Source organism: Oncorhynchus keta, chromosome 10 (assembly GCF_023373465.1).
Source record: "Oncorhynchus keta strain PuntledgeMale-10-30-2019 chromosome 10, Oket_V2, whole genome shotgun sequence".
NCBI lineage: Eukaryota > Metazoa > Chordata > Actinopteri > Salmoniformes > Salmonidae > Oncorhynchus > Oncorhynchus keta.
The window spans coordinates 72,411,000-72,435,241 of record NC_068430.1 but is presented as its reverse complement, the minus strand read 5'-3'; the positions used below and the strand labels follow the sequence as shown (position 1 = coordinate 72,435,241).

Genomic DNA, 24,242 nt, shown 5'->3' with positions numbered 1-24,242 from the left:
CTATCACAGTGCCATCCGTTTTGTCACCAAAGGCCCATATACTACCAACCACTGCGACCTGTATGCTCAAGTTGGCTGGTCCTCGCTACATATTGGTCGCCAAACCCACTGGCTCCAGGTCATCTATAAGTCTTTGCTAGGTATAGCTCTGCCTTATCTCAACTCACTGGTCACCATAGCAACACCCAACCCTAGCACGCGCTCCAGCAGGTATATTTCACTGGTCATCCCCAAAGCCAACACCTCTTTTGGCCACCTGTTCTTCCAGTTCTCTGCTGCCAATGACTGGAACGAATTGCAAAAATCACTGAAATTGAGACTTATGTCTCCTCACTAACTTTAAGCATCGGCTGTCAGAGCAGCTTACCGATCGCTGCAGCTGTACACAGCCCATCTGTAAATAGCCCATCCAACCAACTACCTACCTCATCTCCATGTTTGTTTTTGTTTATCTGGTATTTTGCACACCAGTATTTCAACTTGCACATCCTTATCTGTACATATATCACCCCAGTGTAAATTGCTAAATTGTAATTACTTTGTCACTATTGGCCTATTTATTGCCGTACTTCCTTACTTCATTTGCACACACTGTATAAAGATTTTTCTATTGTGTTATTGACTGTACGTTTGTTTATCCCATGTGTATCTGTGTGGTTGTTTTTGTCTCACTGCTTTGCTTTATCTTGGCCAGGTCGCAGTTGTAAATGAGAACTTGTTCTCAGCTGGCCTAACTGGTTAAATAATGGCAAAATAAAAAAAATAAGAACAAGTCAATTTTTCTAAACCAAGTATTGTTGGTGAAATCATCTAACTACATAGTATGAGAACTCAGACCTTAAATGGATCCATTTAAGTTCCATTGATGAAGCCGGCAAGGCACTTGCAGGGAAGCTTAGCTAGCATAATGTGTCACATGGAACTCATTTCACAAACATTGACACAAATGAGCACAATTGCCTGCTGTAGTCTACTGCCTGTTTGGCCAAAGACTCATGACACGGGATGAAATTGTATATGCATTCTTTGTGAGACACAGAGTTGGTGAACGGATGATCTCTGCATGTCTGGTTCCCACCATGAAGCATGGAGGACTAGGTGTGATGGTGTGGGGGTGCTTTGCTGGTGACATGGTCTGTGATTTATTTAGAATTCAATGGCTACCACGCTATTCTGTAGCTATACGCTATCCCATCTGGTTTGCGCTTAGTGGGACTATCGTTTGGTTTTCAATAGGACAAGGTACAATGGCTACCACGCTATTCTGTAGCTATACGCTATCCCATCTGGTTTGCGCTTAGTGGGACTATCGTTTGTTTTTCAATAGCCAGGCTGTGTAAGGTCTATTTGGCCAAGAAGGAGAGTGATGGAGGGCTGCATCAGATGACCTGGCCTCCACAATCACCCGACCTAAACCCAATTGAGATGGTTTGGCATGAGTTGGACCATAGAGTGAAGGAAAAGCAGCCAACAAGTGCTCAGCACATGTTCGAACTCCTTCAAGACTGTTGAAAAAGCATTTCAGATGAAGCTGGTTGAGAGAATGCCAAGAGTGTGCAAAGCTGTCATCAAGGCAAAGTGAGGCTACTTTGAAAAATCTAAAATATATTTTTGCACAACACACCGGACGACTGAGGGTGCACCTGCAAAAGCCCCTGGCAGGATCTTGGTAAGCATGAAATAAAGGTGCACTTGATTAAGCTCACCCAGTGCACTGTGTAGGTAGAGTTCACTCTTTGAAACCATTGGATTTGTCCATGAATGCGCAAACCCTTAAGCACACCAGCTGAATGAAATCAAGCGCACCTAATCTCAATTGGGAAATTGGACCAATGGAAATTATGTTCAGTGGCTTGCAGATGTACCTAATTAACCAGCCAGATTAGAAGGGTCTTGGATTCCTTTGTAAGGCGCAGCAAAAAAGACAATCAGATACAATATCAGGGATCTTCTGGTAAGGCTTCTGGCTACCATTAGTTCTGAATACTGAGAATTTGAGGAGAAAAATGGCTGTGAGTTTTGAAATGTCTTTGAGGTAAGTTGTATGGCTCCAGTTTGATTCCCTTGTCTTCCATGTTTTAAAGGTATTTAACTGACTAGGATGTTTTTATTTAGAATTTCTTGGATTTGTTGCCTGCTAATTGGAGGGATAACCTGTTATCCTCCACCTAAAGGTGTGTTTTGTTCTGCACATATAATTCAGTAAAAGTAGCAGTGTATAAATAGCAGAACTTCAAATGATGGCATTTTACAATTTGAAACTTTCTTTTCTTTCGTAGGTAATTATAGATATATTCCCCAAAATCAATTAAAAGGAATTGGCCACAAAGCAGCGGTAACTACCGGATCCCGTGCCTCGGCAGGTGAAGCTACCGGATCCCGTGCCTCGGCAGGTGAAGCAGCCTCCGTAATGCCACTGCAAGCGTCACGACTGGCCCAAATACCTTAGGTGGAGCAACCGGATCCCGTGCCTCAGAAGCAGTCACCCACAATGCCTCAGCAAGCGTCACGACTGGCCCAAATACCTTAGCTGAAGCAACTGGCCACAATGCTTCATCAAGCGCCACGACTGGCCCAAATGCCTTAGGTCAAGCAGCTGGCTATAGTGCCTCGGCAGAGGAAGCAACTGGCCACAGTGTCGCGCAAGCGGCCACCCATAATGCCTCGACAAGTGTGGCAACTGGCCCAAATACCTTAGGTGAAGCAACTGGCCACAATGCTTCATCAAGAGTCACGACTGGCCCAAATACCTTAGCTGAAGCAACTGGCCACAATGCTTCATCAAGCGCCACGACTGGCCCAAATGCCTTAGGTCAAGCAGCTGGCTATAGTGCCTCGGCAGAGGAAGCAACTGGCCACAGTGTCGCGCAAGCGGCCACCCATAATGCCTCGACAAGTGTGGCAACTGGCCCAAATACCTTAGGTGAAGCAACTGGCCACAATGCTTCATTAAGCGCCACGACTGGCCCAAATGCCTTAGGTGAAGCAACTGGCCATGGTGCCTCGGCAGCGGAACCAACTGGCCACAGTGCCATGCAAGCGGCCACCCATAATGCCTCGGAAGTGGCCACCCATAATGTGTCAGCAAGCGTCACGACTGGCCCAAATACCTTAGTTAAGTCAAGTCGGTACCTCATCAAATCTGGTTCAAATGCCTCGGCGGAAGCCACAGGCGCCCTTGCCTCGGCGGAAGCCACAGGCGCCCTTGCCTCGGCGGAAGCCACAGGCGCCCTTGCCTCGGCGGAAGCCACAGGCGCCCTTGCCTCGGCGGAAGCCACAGGCGCCCTTGCCTCGGCGGAAGCCACAGGCGCCCTTGCCTCGGCGGAAGCCACAGGCGCCCTTGCCTCGGCGGAAGCCACAGGCGCCCTTGCCTCGGCGGAAGCCACAGGCGCCCTTGCCTCGGCGGAAGCCACAGGCGCCCTTGCCTCGGCGGAAGCCACAGGCGCCCTTGCCTCGGCGGAAGCCACAGGCGCCCTTGCCTCGGCGGAAGCCACAGGCGGCCTTGAACAGGAGGGCCAACTCCTCAAGCAACATGGATTTTAGCAGCAGTGGTGTTTCTCAGGATTTTGGGTCTGATGGTGACAATGAAAGCACCCAATGTCTCAGCTCCAGCAGCGTTCAAGGCAGCATCGTTGAATAGTCAGTTCTCATTCCAATATATTTACAAATCTGTGACTGAGAATGGCAAAACTGTCTACTCCCAAACCTACCACACCACTGGGGAGGTTATACCATTTTGATAGCGGAGATACTCTCAAGGACTGTAGTAACGTTGGCATCTCTGAACCAAGCATATCCCCACCTGCTAAAAACTCACAACCTGCTAAAGGAGCCCTGCCACAAGGGACGTCTACTGGGATGTAATGTGCAACTTTTACACTCACCTGCACTTTGCGTTCTGATTTAGAAATCATTTGTACTAATCATCTATCAACAGAATTGCAATGGTAGATTCATCCTTTTGATGACAAATCCAAGTTGTTGCTGACACTTTCTTTAAGCTTCCACTGTATGCTTTTGCGTCAGCCAGGGAGATGCTTCTGCTCATGCTACTCTGCATTACTTGTAAAACAATAAAATATTGTACCTTTAAGTGCCTCCTTGTGTTTTGAAATACTGTGTGTTTAATGTCTACCTTTGGCAAGCTGGTTGAGAAGCGTGTTGGTTGCCAGTGCAATTTGTAGTAAAAGGGAATGTTCCTGTTCTTTTGGATTTTGAATTTATTTTTTCTTTGCTGCTGGTTGACAAATCCCAAGATTGGCTCTACATTAAAGCCACTGACCATCAATATCCCGTTCGGGATACTGAAGTATTTATTTTGTGTTGACATGTAAACATCTAATCCTGTTTTACAAAAACCTGAACGCTTGTACCCCGGAGATGGGCTACTGTGGCATGTAACCCTCAATTCTGTTTTTGTGGTGAAACGGAGCCTGCGCATACATCTCATGGTTGTCTGACTCTGTCAAATTCATTTAAAGTGGGCTACTTGCTCAGTTTGATCCACCGTAACTGAGCTTAACGGCTACTTTCACCCCTAATTTAGACACGTTTCTGCTTACTTCCTTTAGGTAGGCCAGTTGTCAACTATATTTTAATACATGCAGCTTCTCTTCTGTCATAACTTGTTGCCCCAGAAGACTAAAGCAGTATGACTGGTGGCATTGTCATGCTGGAGGGTCATGTCAGGATGAGCCTGCAGGAAGGTTACCACATAAGGGAGGAGGATGTCTTCCCTGTAACACACAGCGTTGAGATTGCCTGCAGTGACAAGCTCAGTCCGACGATGCTGTGACACACCGCCCCAGACCATGACGGACCCTCCATCTCCAAATCGATCCCGCTCCAGAGTACAGGCCTCAGTGTAACACTCATTCCTTCAACGATAAATGCGAATCCCACCATCACCCCTGGTGAGACACAATCGTGACTCGTCAGTGAAGAGCACTATTTGCCAGTCCTGTCTGGTCCATCGACGTTGGGATTGTGCCCATAGGCGACGTTGTTGCCGGTGATGTCTGGTGAGGACCTGCCTTACAACAGGCCTACAAGCCCTCAGTCCAGCCTCTCTCAGCCTATTGCGGACAGTCTGAGCACTGATGGAGGGATTGTGCGTTCCTGGTGTTTATTTTTATTTTTTAAGTATTTCACCTTTATTTAACCAGGTAAGCCAGTTGAGAACAAGCTCTCATTTACAACTGCGACCTGGCCAAGATAAAGCAAAGCAGTGTGACACAAACAACACAGAGTTACACATGGAACAAACAAGCGTACAGTCAATAACACAATAGTAAAAAAATAAAGTCTATATACAGTGTGTGCAAATGGCGTGGGGAGGTAAGGCAATAAATAGGCCATAGTAGCGAAGTAATTACAGTTCAGCACATTAACACTGGAGTAATAGATGACCAGATGGTGATGTGAAAGTAGAAATACTGGTGTGCAAAAGAGCAGAAAATAAAATAAAAACAATATGGGGATGCGGTAGGTAGATTGGGTGGGCTATTTACATATGGGCTATGTACACCTGCAGCGATCGATTAGCTGCTCACATAGCTGATGTTTAAAGTTAGTGAGGGAAATAATAAGTCTCCATCTTCAGTGATTTTTGCAATTCGTTCCAGTCATTGGCAGCAGAGAACTGGAAGGAAAGGTGGCCAAATGAGGTGTGGGCTTTGGGGATAATCAGTGAGATATACCTGTTGGAACGTGTGCTACGGGTGGGTGTTGTTCTCGTGACCATTGAGCTGAGATAAGGCGGAGCATAGACATCTAGATGGCCTGGAGCCAGAGGGTCTGGCGACGAATGTGTAGCGGGGACCAGCCGACTGGAGCATACAGGTTGCAGTGGTGGGTGGTATAAGGGGCTTTAGTGACAAAACGGATGGCACTGTGATAGACTGCATCCAGTTTGCTGAGTAGAGTATTGGAAGCTATTTTCTAAATGACATCGCTGAAGTCGAGGATTAGTAGGATAGTCAGTTTTACGAGGGTATGTTTGGCGACGTGAGTGAAAGAGGCTTTGTTGCGAAATGGGAAGCCAATTCTAGATTTAATTTTGGATTGGAGATCCAAAATTCTGGAAGGAGAGTTCTGGAAGGATAGTTTACAGCCGAGCCAGACACCTAGGTAGTTGTAGTTGTCCACATATTCTAAGTCAGAACCGTCCAGAGTAGTGATGCTCGTCGGGCGGGTGCGGGCAACGATCGGTTGAAAAGCATTCATTTGGTTTTACTAGCATTTAAGAGCAGTTGGAGGCCATGGAAAGAGTGTTCAGATGTGCCGATCCTGTGCAGGTGTTGTTACACGTGGTCTGTCACTGCAAAGACGATCAGCTGTCTGTCCTGTCTTCCTGTTGTGCGGTCTTAGGCGTCTCACAGTATGGACATGGCAATTTATCACCCTGACCCCATCTGCAGTCCTCATGCCTCCTTGCAGCAGGCCTAAGGCACATTCATCCAGATAGCATCAATGCCTTCCTCTTGCAGGAACTGCTAGCACATCTGGGACATCATGTCTCGCTCTATTGCACCACAGACTGTCTAGGAGTTGGCGGATGCTTGAGTCCAGGTCTGGGAGGAGATCCCTCAGGAGACCACCCGCCACCTCATCAGGAGCATGCCCAGGCGTTGTAGGGTGGTCATACAGGCACGTGGAGGCCACACACACTACTGAGCCTCATTTTGACTTCTTTTAAAGACATTACATCAAAGTTGGATCAGCCTGTAGTGTGGTTTTCCACTTTAATTTTGAGTGTGACTCCAAATCCAGACCTCCATGGGTTGATAAATTTGATTTCCATTGATCATTTTTGTGTGATTTTGTTGTCAGCACATTCAACTATGTAAAGAAAAAGAAGAATATGTCATTCATTCAGATCTAGGATGTGTTATTTTAGTGTTCCCTTTATTTTTTTGAGCAGTGTATATATATTGAACTACTTTTGACATTGGTCTCGTCCCAAAAAATACACTGATTTTAGTTTTAGTTTCGGTTGCAGAACGTTTTGCGACGCTGTGCCCTACTGAACATAACTATGATTTATTTGTCTCAGTTCCTGTTTGTGCTGGTAAACGGGCTGAAGTCCAAAAAACATCTCTGGGCATTTACGACAGCGAGTCAGCCATGAAATGGCTCATGCTCGAGGGAGAGATCTCCACTCCCTCATAAGAGGCGATCTCAAGGTCTGAGGTGAAAACAAACCTGAGTTCAAATAGCATTGGTTTTCTTTCAAATGCCTTTGAGGGATGATTGAGCCTGCCCGGAGTGACAGATAAACTCTCAATTAAGAGCAGCTAAAAAGTATTTGAAAGAAACAAAGTAATTTTGAACCCATGTCTATGGAGCAGTATAAGTTTAAGTGGCTTTGATAATATATAGAAAGCAGCAGTGAACTATACTGAGTTGCCTCTATATAATCTATCTACATTGCTTCTCAAATACTTTTTTCTTAATTTTAGGAGGTGAAGCAGGCACTAGTACCTGATCCTAAAACTGAGTTGTAAAACAAGCAAATTAATGAATGTAAATAATAATTGTGTCTGTTTTGGAGTCCGTATTGATTTCTGCCTGAACCTGATGTAGGCTATGTGTGTGCTCTGGTGGGCATGTTGTGTCTTTATGTGAGGACTGCCATCTGCAAGTTGACAACAGCTCAGTGGCTACTCACCACTGAGCTTTTGGATCTGATGGTTACAATCGCAACTGACTGACCTCAGTAGACTAATAGGGCCTGGAGGGTCTAACAGAGAAAGAAGAATTGGAATCTGTCTTCAGAAAAAATAACAGTTGAGGATTTCAAATGCAATCGCAAAGAAGCAACAAATACAATGGAATGTGATGCAGTATAATACAATATATATCTGTGTATTTTCATGCAAATGCTACATTTAAATGCAGATCTGTATTCAAAAACATATGTATTTCAGTATCTGAGTTATAATATCTGGGTTATAATACAAATGGTATTATTTGACACTATTTTCAAATACTATGTAATACATTAGAGTGTAAAATAGTATGTGATTTTGAGTTTTTCAAACACTTTCCAAGTGTATTTCCAAATACATAACATTTAACTACTTATCTTTTCAAATAAAAGATCAGAATACTTACTTTGAATGTATGTGAAATTAATAGAAATATTTTAAATAGTATTTGAACCCGGTCTGATTTAAGTGACATACATTTGCCTTCCAGTTACAGTAGGCCAGCCTACAGCAGTGGAAGAGGGGAGTTAGTGCAGATTTCAGACATTAAGGGCCGTACAATAACGTGCAGAAGGATTGGAGCACTCGGGGTGAATATAAAAGACCAGAATAAAGAACAGATTGTCTGCCTGCTGTACTGAAAGAAACAGGAGAAGAAAAGTAGATTGGAATTTTCAAGGCACAGACTTTGAATCAAGTATAATTATCAGAGATGGAATGCAAGCGGAAACATCAGTCAGAATAGGGAAAACACTTTGGCTGATTTAAGGGGCTGGAGATATATGCATAGCCATCTAATCAGTTGCATTCGAGTATATGTGTTTGTGGATGTGTACTGCAATCAAAGTTGAGACAACATTGGAAAAAAGCTTCCACAAAGGAGGGTAGACGGTCAGAGGATGAGGAGATGGGTTGTTGTCTTTTGTGTTTTATTTCATCCACATGAGGGAGACATTTAATGGACATAGTGGGCACCTTCGAGCTGATCACTATTGTCAAGTCGGTGACAATTGTTGGTCACCGCCTTTCAAAGTGTTTTGCGTTCTGGGGATAAAACATTTATCCGTGAGTCTATATGTCGACTGCATGAACTTTACAAAAATCTGCAGAATCTCCAAGTTTCTGCAATTGCTCTTCACCAACTTCATCCTGCAGCCATCTCCTGTCATGTGGGGTCTCTATTGTCACCCAATCATTATTTGATTTTGTTTAACCCACGCGAACAAGAACATGACTGAAACAGGAACCAATTTGCTGCAGTTAATGTGTAGCCTACAGTGCATAAATTATTGATGTGATTGAGGCTCTCTCTCTCATTTATTGATTGTATAATGTAACATAAATTATTTCAGTTTGTGAGTGGGTGTTGGAGACATGTTTTTTGACATTATAAAGGAATCCTTTTATAAACAATGGCAACACTGGCATGGTGATCTGAGCCTTTGCTGTTGTAAAACGACAGTATCCGGAGTTCGGTTGTCGCAGATGCACCTCTCCTGGAGGGCCTAGTGTCTGTAAGTTTTTGTTTTTTCCTTTCAATTAAGACCTAGACAAGGGGAGTAATTAGTGGCCTTAATTCAGCAATCAAGTACAAGGAAGGAGCAAAATCCCACAGACACTCGGCCCTCCGTGTAATGAGTTTGAAGCGTGCTTTAGAGTAAGGGCTGTCAAACCTGTCAGGAACTCAATTAGATAATCAACCACACCTGAGTACATTTCTGAATTCCAAATCAACCCCTAGCCCCTACACCTACCACTTCGTCACTGGGCATTTGAAATGATCAGATAGGTTATAGCAATATGGTAATTGCATCACCTTGCCTTCTGATTGGCTGGATGCAATTGTTGCCATATTGCTTATACCTATTCAATAATTTCTGATGCACAGAAGTGTTTAGGCCAGGGTGTAGGATTTAGGGGTCAATTTGGAATTAGGAATCAAATGTAGTTCAGGGGCTTACAGCTGTCCTTAATTAGCCAATGACATTAGAAGGGTCTGGGATTTGTTTAAAAGGAGGAGCAACCAAAAAAAGAGCATAAGGGATATTATGCTAGGGCTTATACCAGCCATTAGTTCTGATTACTGGGGAGCTTTTGAGGAGCAAAATGGCAGTGATGATTGGAATCGCTTTCAGGTAGGTTTTTAAAAGTGTTGCTCTAGTTTGTTTCCCTTGTCCTTCAGGTGTTACAGGTAGCTTTGTTTATAACATACTTTCTTTTTTTTAAAGAGTTTCTTGGCTTTGTTACCTGCTAATTGGCGGGATAACCTGTTCTACAAGTGAGTTTCTACACATTAATTTCAAGTAACAGTTGTGGTACCAATAACTTCAAAGGCTGGCATTTTACTTTTTTCTCTACCTAACCTAGGTGATGGGTATCCTGCACCAGATTCTGATGCAGCAAGGCTTTATACAGGCCCACTTAGGTCAAAAGGATATGGTAATTACAACTCTCCTACAGCTCAATTGCAAGCGCAGCTGACCGAAGAGCAACAGAAACATCTGGAAGCCATCCTGCAAAATCAACTGGCCCCCATGCCCCAGGCACCTCAGAAAATGTGGTATCCAACTCAAATGCCCCAGCAGGAAAAGCAACCGGCCACCGTGACCCAACAGCAGACGCTACCGGCCAGTTATCCTAAGCAGCCTCAAGCAGTGTTGTATCCAGCTAAAATGCCCCAAAAGCAACCAACCGCTGAACCTCAGTGGCATCCAGCCAAATTTATCCAGGAGCAACCAGTCCCTATGCGTCAACTGCAGAAGGAACTGACCGCCATTCCACCACAACTGTGGCAACCCGCTCAAATTCCCCAGCAGCATAAGCAACCGGCTGCCAAGCTTCAGCTAGTGTGGCAACAGGCCCCCATTCCCCAGCAGCCTCATGATGTTTGGTATCCATCTAAAATGGTCCAGAAGCAACAAGCAGCTGCAACTCTGCGGCAGAAGGAACTGACCACCATGCCTCAAGAGTGGCATCCAGCTCAATTTCCCCAGCAGCAGAAGCAACCAGCCCTAATGCTTTTACCGCAGAAGGAACTGACCACCATGCCCCCGCAAGTATGGCATCCAGCTCAAATGCCCCAGCAGCAAAAACAACTGGCCACCATGCTGCAGAAGCAACCAGCCCCAATGCCTCAACCACAGAAGCAACAGGCCACCATGCCCCCGCAAGTATGGCATCCAGCTCAAATGCCTCAGCAGCAAAAGCAACCAGCTACTGAACCTCATGACGTGTGGTATCCAGCTAAAATGGTCCAGAAGCAACAAGCAGCTGCAACTCGGCAGCAGAAGGAACTGACCGCCGTACACCAGCAACCTCAGCAAGTGTGGTATCCAGATAAAATTCCCCAGAACCAACCAACCACTGAACCCCAGCAGCAGAAGCAACCGACCGCCTTGGCCCAGCAAGCATGGTATCCAGCTCAAAAGCCCCAGCTGCAGAAGCAACCGGCCGCTGAACCTCAGCAGCAAATTGAACCGACCGCCATGCCCCAGCTACCTCAGCAAGTGTGGCATCCAGATCAATTTCTCCAGGAGCAGAAGCAACCATTCACTATGCATCTACCTCAGAAGGAACTGACCGCCAATCCACCACAACTGTGGCAATCCGCTCAAATGCCCAAGCAGCATAAGCAACCGGCTGCCATGCTTCAGCAAGTGTGGCATCGGGCACAGAAGCAACTGGCCCCTATGCCCCAGCAGCCTCATGACGTGTGGTATCCAGCTAAAATGGTCCAGAAGCAAGTCGCTGCGGTGACCGCCATGCCGCATACGCATCAGCAAGTATGGCATCCAGCTGAATTTCCCCAGCAGCAGAAGCAACCGGCCTCCACGCCTCTACCGCAGGAGCAACCGACCGCCGTACCCCAGCAAGTGTGGTATCCAGCTCAAATGTCACGGCAGCAACTGGCCTCCATGCCTCTACCGCAGAAGCAACTGAACGACGTGCCTCAGCAAGAGTGGCAACCAGCTCAAATACCGCAGAAGCAACCGGCTGCTGAACCGCAGCAGAACGAACCGGCCACCATACCCCAGCAAGTGGGGTATCCAGCTCAAATGTCCCAGCAGCGGAAGCAACACACTGCCATGCCACAGCACCAACTGACCCCCATGCCTCAGCAATTATGGCATGTAGCACAAATGCCCCAGAAGCAACTGGCCCCAATGTCTCAGCAGAATCACTACGAAAGCACTGAAGATGGTGACTCTAGTAGCACTCAGGCCAGCATCGTTGAACAGTCGGGTGTCATCCCAATCTATTCCTACAGTTCCAAATCGCACTACGAGAATGGCAGGACTGTATTCTCCTAACCCGCTACACTCCTAGGGAGGCTATGCCTGTTGACAGTGGAAATGCTCCCAAGGACAGTTTTGTTCGTACTGGTGCACCAAGTGTATATCCATCACTAGTGAAGGATTCTGCAAGGTAATGGTTCACTTTAACCTGCTCTGAACTTTGCTCTCTGAATTTGAAGTCCTTTGTACTAACCATATCTTTCAACAGGAAAATGTAATGGATTCATCCTCTAGACGCTAATGGTGAGAATTGTTTTTGACGTTGGTTACTTAATATTCTGTGTTGCTGACCCTTAATTTCTTTCTGCTTTTGTTTCGACCAGGAAGTGTCTGGTGCTCTTGCTACTCAAGCGTGAGGGAGTACATGAACAGTTCTACTTTCAAAAATGCCTGGTGTCTTTGAAATAATGGTTCTCGTGTCCATTGCTTGCTAATTGAGAACAGGTGGTGTGCAGTCTGCAGTAAAAATGACTGCTCAGTTAATTCTTTGTTTTTCTAATCTTTTACCTTTGCTACTGGTTGTTCAAAATAAAAGCTTGGGTCTACATTTGTTAAGGGGTGAGTTGTCAGACATTCTTCATATGTTCTTACTTTAGATGTAGGCATGCATTGTATACAGTGAGACTGTCTTCAACCTCAGTAAGCTAGCATATAGGGAATGGTTTTTATATGGTCAAACCATGGCTCATTTAGCTACTAGAATTGAGTGACCATTTGGTTTCAAACTTGCATTGGGCCTTATACTATAGCCCATACCACAAATGGCAAAGAGTCAAATCAGTTTAGGAGTGTCTGTTCCATATCTAGCTGACTCAAATGTTATTTTGGATGCTTCGACCCCTGTTGGCACATCTACCTCCATACTTCTGTTTGTATGGGTTACCTGTCTTACAATTGTGGGGTCATAGAGGGAAACGTAACTATGTTTGGGAGTCAATTTCCCATAATGATCAGTTTGTAGGCCAAACCGTTCTGAAGCTATAGATGTTTTTGAGACTGCATTTTTGGGGTGTCTGACCAACACCACTGTAGCTCGGCCCTGTCCACCGCAGGTGCGTGAGGGCGACAGGCGGATGCAGTGGATTGAGACGCAGCCCATTCAAAATGTTCTAGCTTCAACTGGATTTTGATGGGTCTTTTACCTTGACTGCCTCAATACTCTTCACCTGTAGCCCATTCCTACTAGTCCATTTATTGTACCGCAGGCTCCTATGGAATGGATTCGGTGTATTTGATTTATACAATGCCTGGAACGCTTTAACCGATCAATTAACAAATATATTCTGTACAGTCTTTAAACATGCACATTTTCTTAACCAATTAGCAATCGAACTGCGCAGTATGAGAATTAGGCCCTTAAATGGATCCATTAAGTTCCAAAGAGGAAGCTGGTAGGCACTAACATGATAGTTTAGCTAGCATAAGTTGTCACCCAGGACTTTCGGACAACTTGACATATTTGCCTGTTGTTGACTCTGTTTGGCCAGACTCATGAACATGAATGAAATTGTATATGCATTGAATTTTCTACAAGAAGTTACACTTTGCTGTTGGACAATCTCTTGTCTAGCGTACGTCAACAGACAACTTCATTTAATTTGTCACAGTATGGAATTTGTGGACACGATCTCAATGTGTGTGCAACCTTTGTGCACAACACATTTCTACCGGACCCCTGAGGTTGCCCTTGCAAAAGCCCCTGGCAGGAACTTCATTAGCCTGCATTAAAAAGTGCACTTGATTAAGCTCACCCAGTGCAATGGATAGTTAGATTTACCTCTATAAAACCACTGAATTGGTCCACGATCCTCTAGACCCAAATTGCTACAGACAAATCTATCCTACCCTGCCTATCTAAGGTCTTTGAAAGCCAAGTCAGCAAACAGATTACCGACCATTTCGAATCCCACCGTACCTTCTCCGCTATGCAATCTGTTTTCAGAGCTGGTCATGGGTGCACCTCAGCCATGTTCACTACGCGCTGTGGTTGGTTTCCTCTTCCAGGTTTTACAGGTAGCTGTGTTTTTAACTGACTAGGATAAAAACATTTGTAATATTCCTTGGATTTGTTGCCTGTTAATTGGAGGGATAACCTGCTATCCTCCACCTAAAGGTGTGTTTGTATAGCACAAAGTAATTCAGTAAAAATAACACTTTGTATAGTGCCAATAACTTTATTAAATGATGGCATTTTACTATGCTGAATTATCTTGGTTCCTAGGTACTTATCGATATAAAAAGACACCAGCTCCTATTCTAAAGCAACAAAAGGAACCGGCTCCTATGCCCCAGCAAGAAGGCCTCCCTCCCGAGTGGTGCAGCGGTCTAAGGCACTGCATCGCAGCGCTCGAGGCGTCGCTACAGACCCGGGTTCAATCAGGGCTGTATCGCAAATGGCTGTGATCGGGAGTCCCATGGGGCAGCGCACAATTGGCCCAGCGTCGTCCGGGTTAGGGGAGGGTTTGACCGGTGGGCTTTACAAGTAGCCGGTCACTGTAAATAAGAATTTGTTCTTAACTGACTTGCCTAGTTAAAGAAACTAAACTGTCTCTTGTGTCCCAGCAACAAAAGGAACCGGCTACAATGTCTCAGCAAGTGTGGTGGCTAGCGCAGATATCTTCGGTGAAGCAACCAGCTGCTGTGCCTCAGCAGCTGAAGCAACCAACTGCCATGCAACAGAAGCCTTAGCAAGTGAGGCATCCAGCCCAAATTCACCCAGCAGCAGAAGCAGCTGGCCCCCATTCCTCAGCAAGTGTGGCATTGTGCTCAAATGCCGCAGAAGCAACTGACTGCCATGCCTCAGCACCAGAAGCAACCAGTTGCATGCCACAGAAGCCTCAGCGAGTGTGGCATCCAGCTCTGATGCAAAAGCAACCTAAGCAACCTCCGCGAGTGTGGTATAAAGCTCCAAATCCCCAGCAACTTTGGCATCTGGCTCAAATGCCGCAGCAGCAGAATCAACGGGCCCCTATTCCCCAACAAGTGTGACATCTGGTGTAAATGCCCCAGCAACAAAAGCAACCGGCCACTGAGACTCGGCAGCAGACGCAACCGACCGCCATGCCTTTGCAAGTGTGGAGTCCAGCTTAAATGCAGCAGAAGCAACCGGCCCCCATTCCTCAGCAAGTGTGGCATCCTGCTCAAATGCCGCAGAAGCAACTAGATTACTTGTTGGTTATTACTGCATTGTCGGAACTAGAAGCACAAGCATTTCGCTACACTCGCATTAACATCTGCTAACCATGTGTATGTGACAAATAAAATTTGATTTGATTTGGATTTGCATAGTGCCAACTAAAGTTTGGTGGAGGAATAATGGTCTGGGACTGTTTTTGGTGGCTTGGGCAAGACCGCTTTGTTCCAGTGAATGGAAATCTTAACGCTATAGCGTACAGTAACATTCTAGACAATTCTGTGGTTCCAACTGTGGCAACAGTTTGGGGGAAGGCCCTTTGCCATTTCAGCATGACAATGCCCCTGTGCACAACGCAAGGTCCATACAAAAACAGTTTGGTGTGGAATAATTTGATGGGCCTGCGAAGAGCCGTGACCTCAACCCTATCGAACACCTTTGGGATGAATTGGAACGCAGACTGCGAGCCAGGGCTAATCGATCAACATCAGTTTCTGACCTCATTAATGCTGTTGCGGCTGTTTTTTTTTTTTTTATACCTTTAACTAGGCAAGTCAACAACAAATTCTTATTTTCAACGACGGCCTAGGAACAGTGGGTTAACTGCCTGGCCAGACTTATTCATCAACCTCAGTCTGAGCCTTATGGAGAGTACTAAGCTAACATAAGGAATTGTTTTTAAAGGTTCAACCATAATCAATTAGCTGCATGAATCTTTAGCTATCAACATTTTATCGCAATGTTTTGATAAAATATAGAATTTTGCCTTTGCTACCATAGCCCACAGAAACACATTGAATAACACCTTTTCATTAATGGAAAAGTTTTGTAGTCTATCCATTATCTTGGTGATGGCACATATTTAACCCTTTATGTATGTTGGCACAACTACCTCCATACTTCCATTAGTTTGTATGGGTTACCTTCAGATGAGTACGTGAAACTTGTTGGGGTCGTAGAGCAAAACGGAATCATGTTTGTGAGTCTCCCTTTCCATAGTGGTCATAATAGTTTTGTAGGCCAAACCGTTCAGACGCAACAGACGCTTTCGTGAGAAGATGGAGTTCAGTTATGTCACATGGTCTGACAAACTCAGCTGTAGCTCGGCCCCGTACACCAGATGCGGAAGGGCGACATGGGCAGGCGGATAAAGTGGATTAAGATACAGCCCATGCAAAAACCTGATATTTCTAGCTTAAATGTATAGATTTTTGTTGTTGTTTCCTATATTGATTCACATGAGCGTCAATAGATTTTTAACCTTCAGCTCATTCTTCCTGCAAGTGCATTAATCGATCCACAGGGTCTTAAAAAGTGGATTCAGTGTACTTTGATCTTTACACTGCCTGGAACGGTTTAACCTATCAATAAACAAAGATATTCCCAAACAGACAACAGAACGTCAATAAAGCCTCCTTCACTCATGTTGCCAAACACCCTCGTAAAACTGACTATCCTACGATCCTTGACTTCAGTGATGTCATTTACAAAATAGCCTCCAACACTCGCATCCAATTTGCTATCACAGTGCCATCCGTTTTGTCACCAAAGGCCCATATACTACCAACCACTGCGACCTGTATGCTCAAGTTGGCTGGTCCTCGCTACATATTGGTCGCCAAACCCACTGGCTCCAGGTCATCTATAAGTCTTTGCTAGGTATAGCTCTGCCTTATCTCAACTCACTGGTCACCATAGCAACACCCAACCCTAGCACGCGCTCCAGCAGGTATATTTCACTGGTCATCCCCAAAGCCAACACCTCTTTTGGCCACCTGTTCTTCCAGTTCTCTGCTGCCAATGACTGGAACGAATTGCAAAAATCACTGAAATTGGAGACTTATGTCTCCCTCACTAACTTTAAGCATCGGCTGTCAGAGCAGCTTACCGATCGCTGCAGCTGTACACAGCCCATCTGTAAATAGCCCATCCAACCAACTACCTACCTCATCTCCATGTTTGTTTTTGTTTATCTGGTATTTTGCACACCAGTATTTCAACTTGCACATCCTTATCTGTACATATATCACCCCAGTGTAAATTGCTAAATTGTAATTACTTTGTCACTATTGGCCTATTTATTGCCGTACTTCCTTACTTCATTTGCACACACTGTATAAAGATTTTTCTATTGTGTTATTGACTGTACGTTTGTTTATCCCATGTGTATCTGTGTGGTTGTTTTTGTCTCACTGCTTTGCTTTATCTTGGCCAGGTCGCAGTTGTAAATGAGAACTTGTTCTCAACTGGCCTAACTGGTTAAATAATGGCGAAATAAAAAAAATAAGAACAAGTCAATTTTTCTAAACCAAGTATTGTTGGTGAAATCATCTAACTACATAGTATGAGAACTCAGACCTTAAATGGATCCATTTAAGTTCCATTGATGAAGCCGGCAAGGCACTTGCAGGGAAGCTTAGCTAGCATAATGTGTCACATGGAACTCATTTCACAAACATTGACACAAATGAGCACAATTGCCTGCTGTAGTCTACTGCCTGTTTGGCCAAAGACTCATGACACGGGATGAAATTGTATATGCATTCTTTGTGAGACACAGAGTTGGTGAACGGATGATCTCTGCATGTCTGGTTCCCACCATGAAGCATGGAGGACTAGGTGTGATGGTGTGGGGGTGCTTTGCTGGTGACATGGTCTGTGATTTATTTAGAATTCAATGGCTACCACGCTATTCTGTAGCTATACGCTATCCCATCTGGTTTGCGCTTAGTGGGACTATCGTTTGGTTTTCAATAGGACAAGGTACAATGGCTACCACGCTATTCTGTAGCTATACGCTATCCCATCTGGTTTGCGCTTAGTGGGACTATCGTTTGTTTTTCAATAGCCAGGCTGTGTAAGGTCTATTTGGCCAAGAAGGAGAGTGATGGAGGGCTGCATCAGATGACCTGGCCTCCACAATCACCCGACCTAAACCCAATTGAGATGGTTTGGCATGAGTTGGACCATAGAGTGAAGGAAAAGCAGCCAACAAGTGCTCAGCACATGTTCGAACTCCTTCAAGACTGTTGAAAAAGCATTTCAGATGAAGCTGGTTGAGAGAATGCCAAGAGTGTGCAAAGCTGTCATCAAGGCAAAGTGAGGCTACTTTGAAAAATCTAAAATATATTTTTGCACAACACACCGGACGACTGAGGGTGCACCTGCAAAAGCCCCTGGCAGGATCTTGGTAAGCATGAAATAAAGGTGCACTTGATTAAGCTCACCCAGTGCACTGTGTAGGTAGAGTTCACTCTTTGAAACCATTGGATTTGTCCATGAATGCGCAAACCCTTAAGCACACCAGCTGAATGAAATCAAGCGCACCTAATCTCAATTGGGAAATTGGACCAATGGAAATTATGTTCAGTGGCTTGCAGATGTACCTAATTAACCAGCCAGATTAGAAGGGTCTTGGATTCCTTTGTAAGGCGCAGCAAAAAAGACAATCAGATACAATATCAGGGATCTTCTGGTAAGGCTTCTGGCTACCATTAGTTCTGAATACTGAGAATTTGAGGAGAAAAATGGCTGTGAGTTTTGAAATGTCTTTGAGGTAAGTTGTATGGCTCCAGTTTGATTCCCTTGTCTTCCATGTTTTAAAGGTATTTAACTGACTAGGATGTTTTTGTTTTTATTTAGAATTTCTTGGATTTGTTGCCTGCTAATTGGAGGGATAACCTGTTATCCTCCACCTAAAGGTGTGTTTTGTTCTGCACATATAATTCAGTAAAAGTAGCAGTGTATAAATAGCAGAACTTCAAATGATGGCATTTTACAATTTGAAACTTTCTTTTCTTTCGTAGGTAATTATAGATATATTCCCAAAATCAATTAAAAGGAATTGGCCACAAAGCAGCGGTAACTACCGGATCCCGTGCCTCGGCAGGTGAAGCTACCGGATCCCGTGCCTCGGCAGGTGAAGCAGCCTCCCGTAATGCCACTGCAAGCGTCACGACTGGCCCAAATACCTTAGGTGGAGCAACCGGATCCCGTGCCTCAGAAGCAGTCACCCACAATGCCTCAGCAAGCGTCACGACTGGCCCAAATACCTTAGCTGAAGCAACTGGCCACAATGCTTCATCAAGCGCCACGACTGGCCCAAATGCCTTAGGTCAAGCAGCTGGCTATAGTGCCTCGGCAGAGGAAGCAACTGGCCACAGTGTCGCGCAAGCGGCCACCCATAATGCCTCGGCAAGTGTGGCAACTGGCCCAAATACCTTAGGTGAAGCAACTGGCCACAATGCTTCATCAAGAGTCACGACTGGCCCAAATACCTTAGCTGAAGCAACTGGCCACAATGCTTCATCAAGCGCCACGACTGGCCCAAATGCCTTAGGTCAAGCAGCTGGCTATAGTGCCTCGGCAGAGGAAGCAACTGGCCACAGTGTCGCGCAAGCGGCCACCCATAATGCCTCGACAAGTGTGGCAACTGGCCCAAATACCTTAGGTGAAGCAACTGGCCACAATGCTTCATCAAGAGTCACGACTGGCCCAAATACCTTAGCTGAAGCAACTGGCCACAATGCTTCATCAAGCGCCACGACTGGCCCAAATGCCTTAGGTCAAGCAGCTGGCTATAGTGCCTCGGCAGAGGAAGCAACTGGCCACAGTGTCGCGCAAGCGGCCACCCATAATGCCTCGACAAGTGTGGCAACTGGCCCAAATACCTTAGGTGAAGCAACTGGCCACAATGCTTCATTAAGCGCCACGACTGGCCCAAATGCCTTAGGTGAAGCAACTGGCCATGGTGCCTCGGCAGCGGAACCAACTGGCCACAGTGCCATGCAAGCGGCCACCCATAATGCCTCGGAAGTGGCCACCCATAATGTGTCAGCAAGCGTAACGACTGGCCTAAATACCTTAGCTGAAGCAACTGGCCACAATGCTTCATCAAGCGCCACGACTGGCCCAAATGCCTTAGGTGAAGCAACTGGCCATGGTGCCTCGGCAGCGGAACCAACTGGCCACAGTGCCATGCAAGCGGCCACCCATAATGCCTCGGAAGTGGCCACCCATAATGTGTCAGCAAGCGTCACGACTGGCCCAAATACCTTAGTTAAGTCAAGTCGGTACCTCATCAAATCTGGTTCAAATGCCTCGGCGGAAGCCACAGGCGCCCTTGCCTCGGCGGAAGCCACAGGCGCCCTTGCCTCGGCGGAAGCCACAGGCGCCCTTGCCTCGGCGGAAGCCACAGGCGCCCTTGCCTCGGCGGAAGCCACAGGCGCCCTTGCCTCGGCGGAAGCCACAGGCGCCCTTGCCTCGGCGGAAGCCACAGGCGCCCTTGCCTCGGCGGAAGCCACAGGCGCCCTGCCTCGGCGGAAGCCACAGGCCTTGAACAGGAGGGCCAACTCCTCAAGCAACATGGATTTTAGCAGCAGTGGTGTTTCTCAGGATTTTGGGTCTGATGGTGACAATGAAAGCACCCAATGTCTCAGCTCCAGCAGCGTTCAAGGCAGCATCGTTGAATAGTCAGTTCTCATTCCAATATATTTACAAATCTGTGACTGAGAATGGCAAAACTGTCTACTCCCAAACCTACCACACCACTGGGGAGGTTATACCATTTTGATAGCGGAGATACTCTCAAGGACTGTAGTAACGTTGGCATCTCTGAACCAAGCATATCCCCACCTGCTAAAAACTCACAACCTGCTAAAGGAGCCCTGCCACAAGGGACGTCTACTGGGATGTAATGTGCAACTTTTACACTCACCTGCACTTTGCGTTCTGATTTAGAAATCATTTGTACTAATCATCTATCAACAGAATTGCAATGGTAGATTCATCCTTTTGATGACAAATCCAAGTTGTTGCTGACACTTTCTTTAAGCTTCCACTGTATGCTTTTGCGTCAGCCAGGGAGATGCTTCTGCTCATGCTACTCTGCATTACTTGTAAAACAATAAAATATTGTACCTTTAAGTGCCTCCTTGTGTTTTGAAATACTGTGTGTTTAATGTCTACCTTTGGCAAGCTGGTTGAGAAGCGTGTTGGTTGCCAGTGCAATTTGTAGTAAAAGGGAATGTTCCTGTTCTTTTGGATTTTGAATTTATTTTTTCTTTGCTGCTGGTTGACAAATCCCAAGATTGGCTCTACATTAAAGCCACTGACCATCAATATCCCGTTCGGGATACTGAAGTATTTATTTTGTGTTGACATGTAAACATCTAATCCTGTTTTACAAAAACCTGAACGCTTGTACCCCGGAGATGGGCTACTGTGGCATGTAACCCTCAATTCTGTTTTTGTGGTGAAACGGAGCCTGCGCATACATCTCATGGTTGTCTGACTCTGTCAAATTCATTTAAAGTGGGCTACTTGCTCAGTTTGATCCACCGTAACTGAGCTTAACGGCTACTTTCACCCCTAATTTAGACACGTTTCTGCTTACTTCCTTTAGGTAGGCCAGTTGTCAACTATATTTTAATACATGCAGCTTCTCTTCTGTCATAACTTGTTGCCCCAGAAGACTAAAGCAGTGCTCACATGTCTTACGTTGATAGAATAAATGCATTAGTAATCTAAACAGGTAAAATGATTTAAGGACCAGGTAGCATGCTAGAACACAGTGGAAACATTGGTCCTGTGCCAAATGTCATTTTGACAGATTTTAAGGAAATGGAATGCTGAGAATGGTAACTTCAGTTAGTCTTGGGTGTGTATTGACTGTGATTGAAATGCTGTCTGCTTGCAAAAGTGTCAAAGATGACACATTACATGTGCATTTTCCCCGAGAGGCTGATAGAAAAATGTATCCACTCCTGTTCCCAAGACAATTTAAATATTCATTTTTATCATTTCACTGCAACTGAAGTTAATATAAACTCTGCAAAAAGAAACGTCCTCTCACTGTCAACTGATTATTTCCAGCAAACTTTAATGTGTAAATATTTGTATGAACATAAGATTCTACAACTGAGACAAACTGAACAAGTTCCACAGACAAGACCAACAGAAATGGAATTGTGTCCCTGATCAAAGGGGGAGTCAAAATCAAAAGAAACAGTATCTGGTGTGGCCACCTGCTGCATTAAGTACTGCCGTGCATCTCACGGACTGCACCAGATTTGCCAGTTCTTGCTGTGAGATGTTACCCCACTCTACCACCAAGGCAACTGCCAGTTCCCAGACATTTCTAGGGGAATTACCCTAGCCCTCACCCTCCGATCCAACAGGTCCCAGACGTGCTCAATGGGATTGGGATCTGGGCTCTTCGCCTGCCATGACAGAACACTGACATTCCTGTCGTGCAGGAAATCACGCACATTTCGAGCAGTATGACTGGTGGCATTGTCATGCTGGAGGGTCATGTCAGGATGAGCCTGCAGGAAGGTTACCACATAAGGGAGGAGGATGTCTTCCCTGTAACACACAGCGTTGAGATTGCCTGCAGTGACAAGCTCAGTCCGACGATGCTGTGACACACCGCCCCAGACCATGACGGACCCTCCATCTCCAAATCGATCCCGCTCCAGAGTACAGGCCTCAGTGTAACACTCATTCCTTCAACGATAAATGCGAATCCCACCATCACCCCTGGTGAGACACAATCGTGACTCGTCAGTGAAGAGCACTATTTGCCAGTCCTGTCTGGTCCATCGACGTTGGGATTGTGCCCATAGGCGACGTTGTTGCCGGTGATGTCTGGTGAGGACCTGCCTTACAACAGGCCTACAAGCCCTCAGTCCAGCCTCTCTCAGCCTATTGCGGACAGTCTGAGCACTGATGGAGGGATTGTGCGTTCCTGGTGTTTATTTTTATTTTTTAAGTATTTCACCTTTATTTAACCAGGTAAGCCAGTTGAGAACAAGCTCTCATTTACAACTGCGACCTGGCCAAGATAAAGCAAAGCAGTGCGACACAAACAACACAGAGTTACACATGGAACAAACAAGCGTACAGTCAATAACACAATAGTAAAAAAATAAAGTCTATATACAGTGTGTGCAAATGGCGTGGGGAGGTAAGGCAATAAATAGGCCATAGTAGCGAAGTAATTACAGTTCAGCACATTAACACTGGAGTAATAGATGACCAGATGGTGATGTGAAAGTAGAAATACTGGTGTGCAAAAGAGCAGAAAATAAAATAAAAACAATATGGGGATGCGGTAGGTAGATTGGGTGGGCTATTTACATATGGGCTATGTACACCTGCAGCGATCGATTAGCTGCTCACATAGCTGATGTTTAAAGTTAGTGAGGGAAATAATAAGTCTCCATCTTCAGTGATTTTTGCAATTCGTTCCAGTCATTGGCAGCAGAGAACTGGAAGGAAAGGTGGCCAAATGAGGTGTGGGCTTTGGGGATAATCAGTGAGATATACCTGTTGGAACGTGTGCTACGGGTGGGTGTTGTTCTCGTGACCATTGAGCTGAGATAAGGCGGAGCATAGACATCTAGATGGCCTGGAGCCAGAGGGTCTGGCGACGAATGTGTAGCGGGGGCCAGCCGACTGGAGCATACAGGTTGCAGTGGTGGGTGGTATAAGGGGCTTTAGTGACAAAACGGATGGCACTGTGATAGACTGCATCCAGTTTGCTGAGTAGAGTATTGGAAGCTATTTTCTAAATGACATCGCTGAAGTCGAGGATTAGTAGGATAGTCAGTTTTACGAGGGTATGTTTGGCGACGTGAGTGAAAGAGGCTTTGTTGCGAAATGGGAAGCCAATTCTAGATTTAATTTTGGATTGGAGATCCAAAATTCTGGAAGGAGAGTTCTGGAAGGATAGTTTACAGCCGAGCCAGACACCTAGGTAGTTGTAGTTGTCCACATATTCTAAGTCAGAACCGTCCAGAGTAGTGATGCTCGTCGGGCGGGTGCGGGCAACGATCGGTTGAAAAGCATTCATTTGGTTTTACTAGCATTTAAGAGCAGTTGGAGGCCATGGAAAGAGTGTTCAGATGTGCCGATCCTGTGCAGGTGTTGTTACACGTGGTCTGTCACTGCAAAGACGATCAGCTGTCTGTCCTGTCTTCCTGTTGTGCGGTCTTAGGCGTCTCACAGTATGGACATGGCAATTTATCACCCTGACCCCATCTGCAGTCCTCATGCCTCCTTGCAGCAGGCCTAAGGCACATTCATCCAGATAGCATCAATGCC

At 45.7% G+C, this 24,242-nt stretch overlaps 2 protein-coding genes across 2 annotated transcripts; both read left to right on the top strand.

The window, feature by feature from the left end:
* Nucleotides 1-1,873: 1,873 nt before the first annotated feature.
* On the top strand, nt 1,874-20,609 carry LOC127931923 (autotransporter adhesin BpaC-like). The gene is made up of 5 exons (XM_052526073.1): nt 1,874-2,035; nt 2,116-2,174; nt 2,280-2,393; nt 19,057-19,362; nt 20,005-20,609. The coding sequence occupies exons 1-5, from the start codon at nt 2,007-2,009 to the stop codon at nt 20,607-20,609; spliced, it is 1,113 nt and encodes a 370-aa protein (XP_052382033.1). The 5' UTR covers nt 1,874-2,006.
* On the top strand, nt 9,715-12,559 carry LOC127932323 (putative mediator of RNA polymerase II transcription subunit 26). Its single transcript, XM_052527858.1, has 5 exons — nt 9,715-9,844; nt 9,938-9,987; nt 10,077-12,134; nt 12,213-12,247; nt 12,328-12,559. The coding sequence occupies exons 1-3, from the start codon at nt 9,816-9,818 to the stop codon at nt 12,017-12,019; spliced, it is 2,022 nt and encodes a 673-aa protein (XP_052383818.1). The 5' UTR covers nt 9,715-9,815; the 3' UTR covers nt 12,020-12,134; nt 12,213-12,247; nt 12,328-12,559.
* Nucleotides 20,610-24,242: the final 3,633 nt, after the last annotated feature.

What these genes read in the sequence shown, in the direction of transcription:
- LOC127931923 (XM_052526073.1), top strand. Translation starts at nt 2,007, where the DNA reads ATGGCTGTGAGTTTTGAAATGTCTTTGAG. An exon ending in AGTTTTGAAATGTCTTTGAG is followed by an intron (nt 2,036 to 2,115) that starts GTAAGTTGTATG and finishes GTTTTTATTTAG; the next exon opens with AATTTCTTGGATTTGTTGCC. An exon ending in CTGTTATCCTCCACCTAAAG is followed by an intron (nt 2,175 to 2,279) that starts GTGTGTTTTGTT and finishes TTTCTTTCGTAG; the next exon opens with GTAATTATAGATATATTCCC.
- LOC127932323 (XM_052527858.1), top strand. Translation starts at nt 9,816, where the DNA reads ATGGCAGTGATGATTGGAATCGCTTTCAG. An exon ending in ATGATTGGAATCGCTTTCAG is followed by an intron (nt 9,845 to 9,937) that starts GTAGGTTTTTAA and finishes TTTTTTTTAAAG; the next exon opens with AGTTTCTTGGCTTTGTTACC. An exon ending in CGGGATAACCTGTTCTACAA is followed by an intron (nt 9,988 to 10,076) that starts GTGAGTTTCTAC and finishes TACCTAACCTAG; the next exon opens with GTGATGGGTATCCTGCACCA.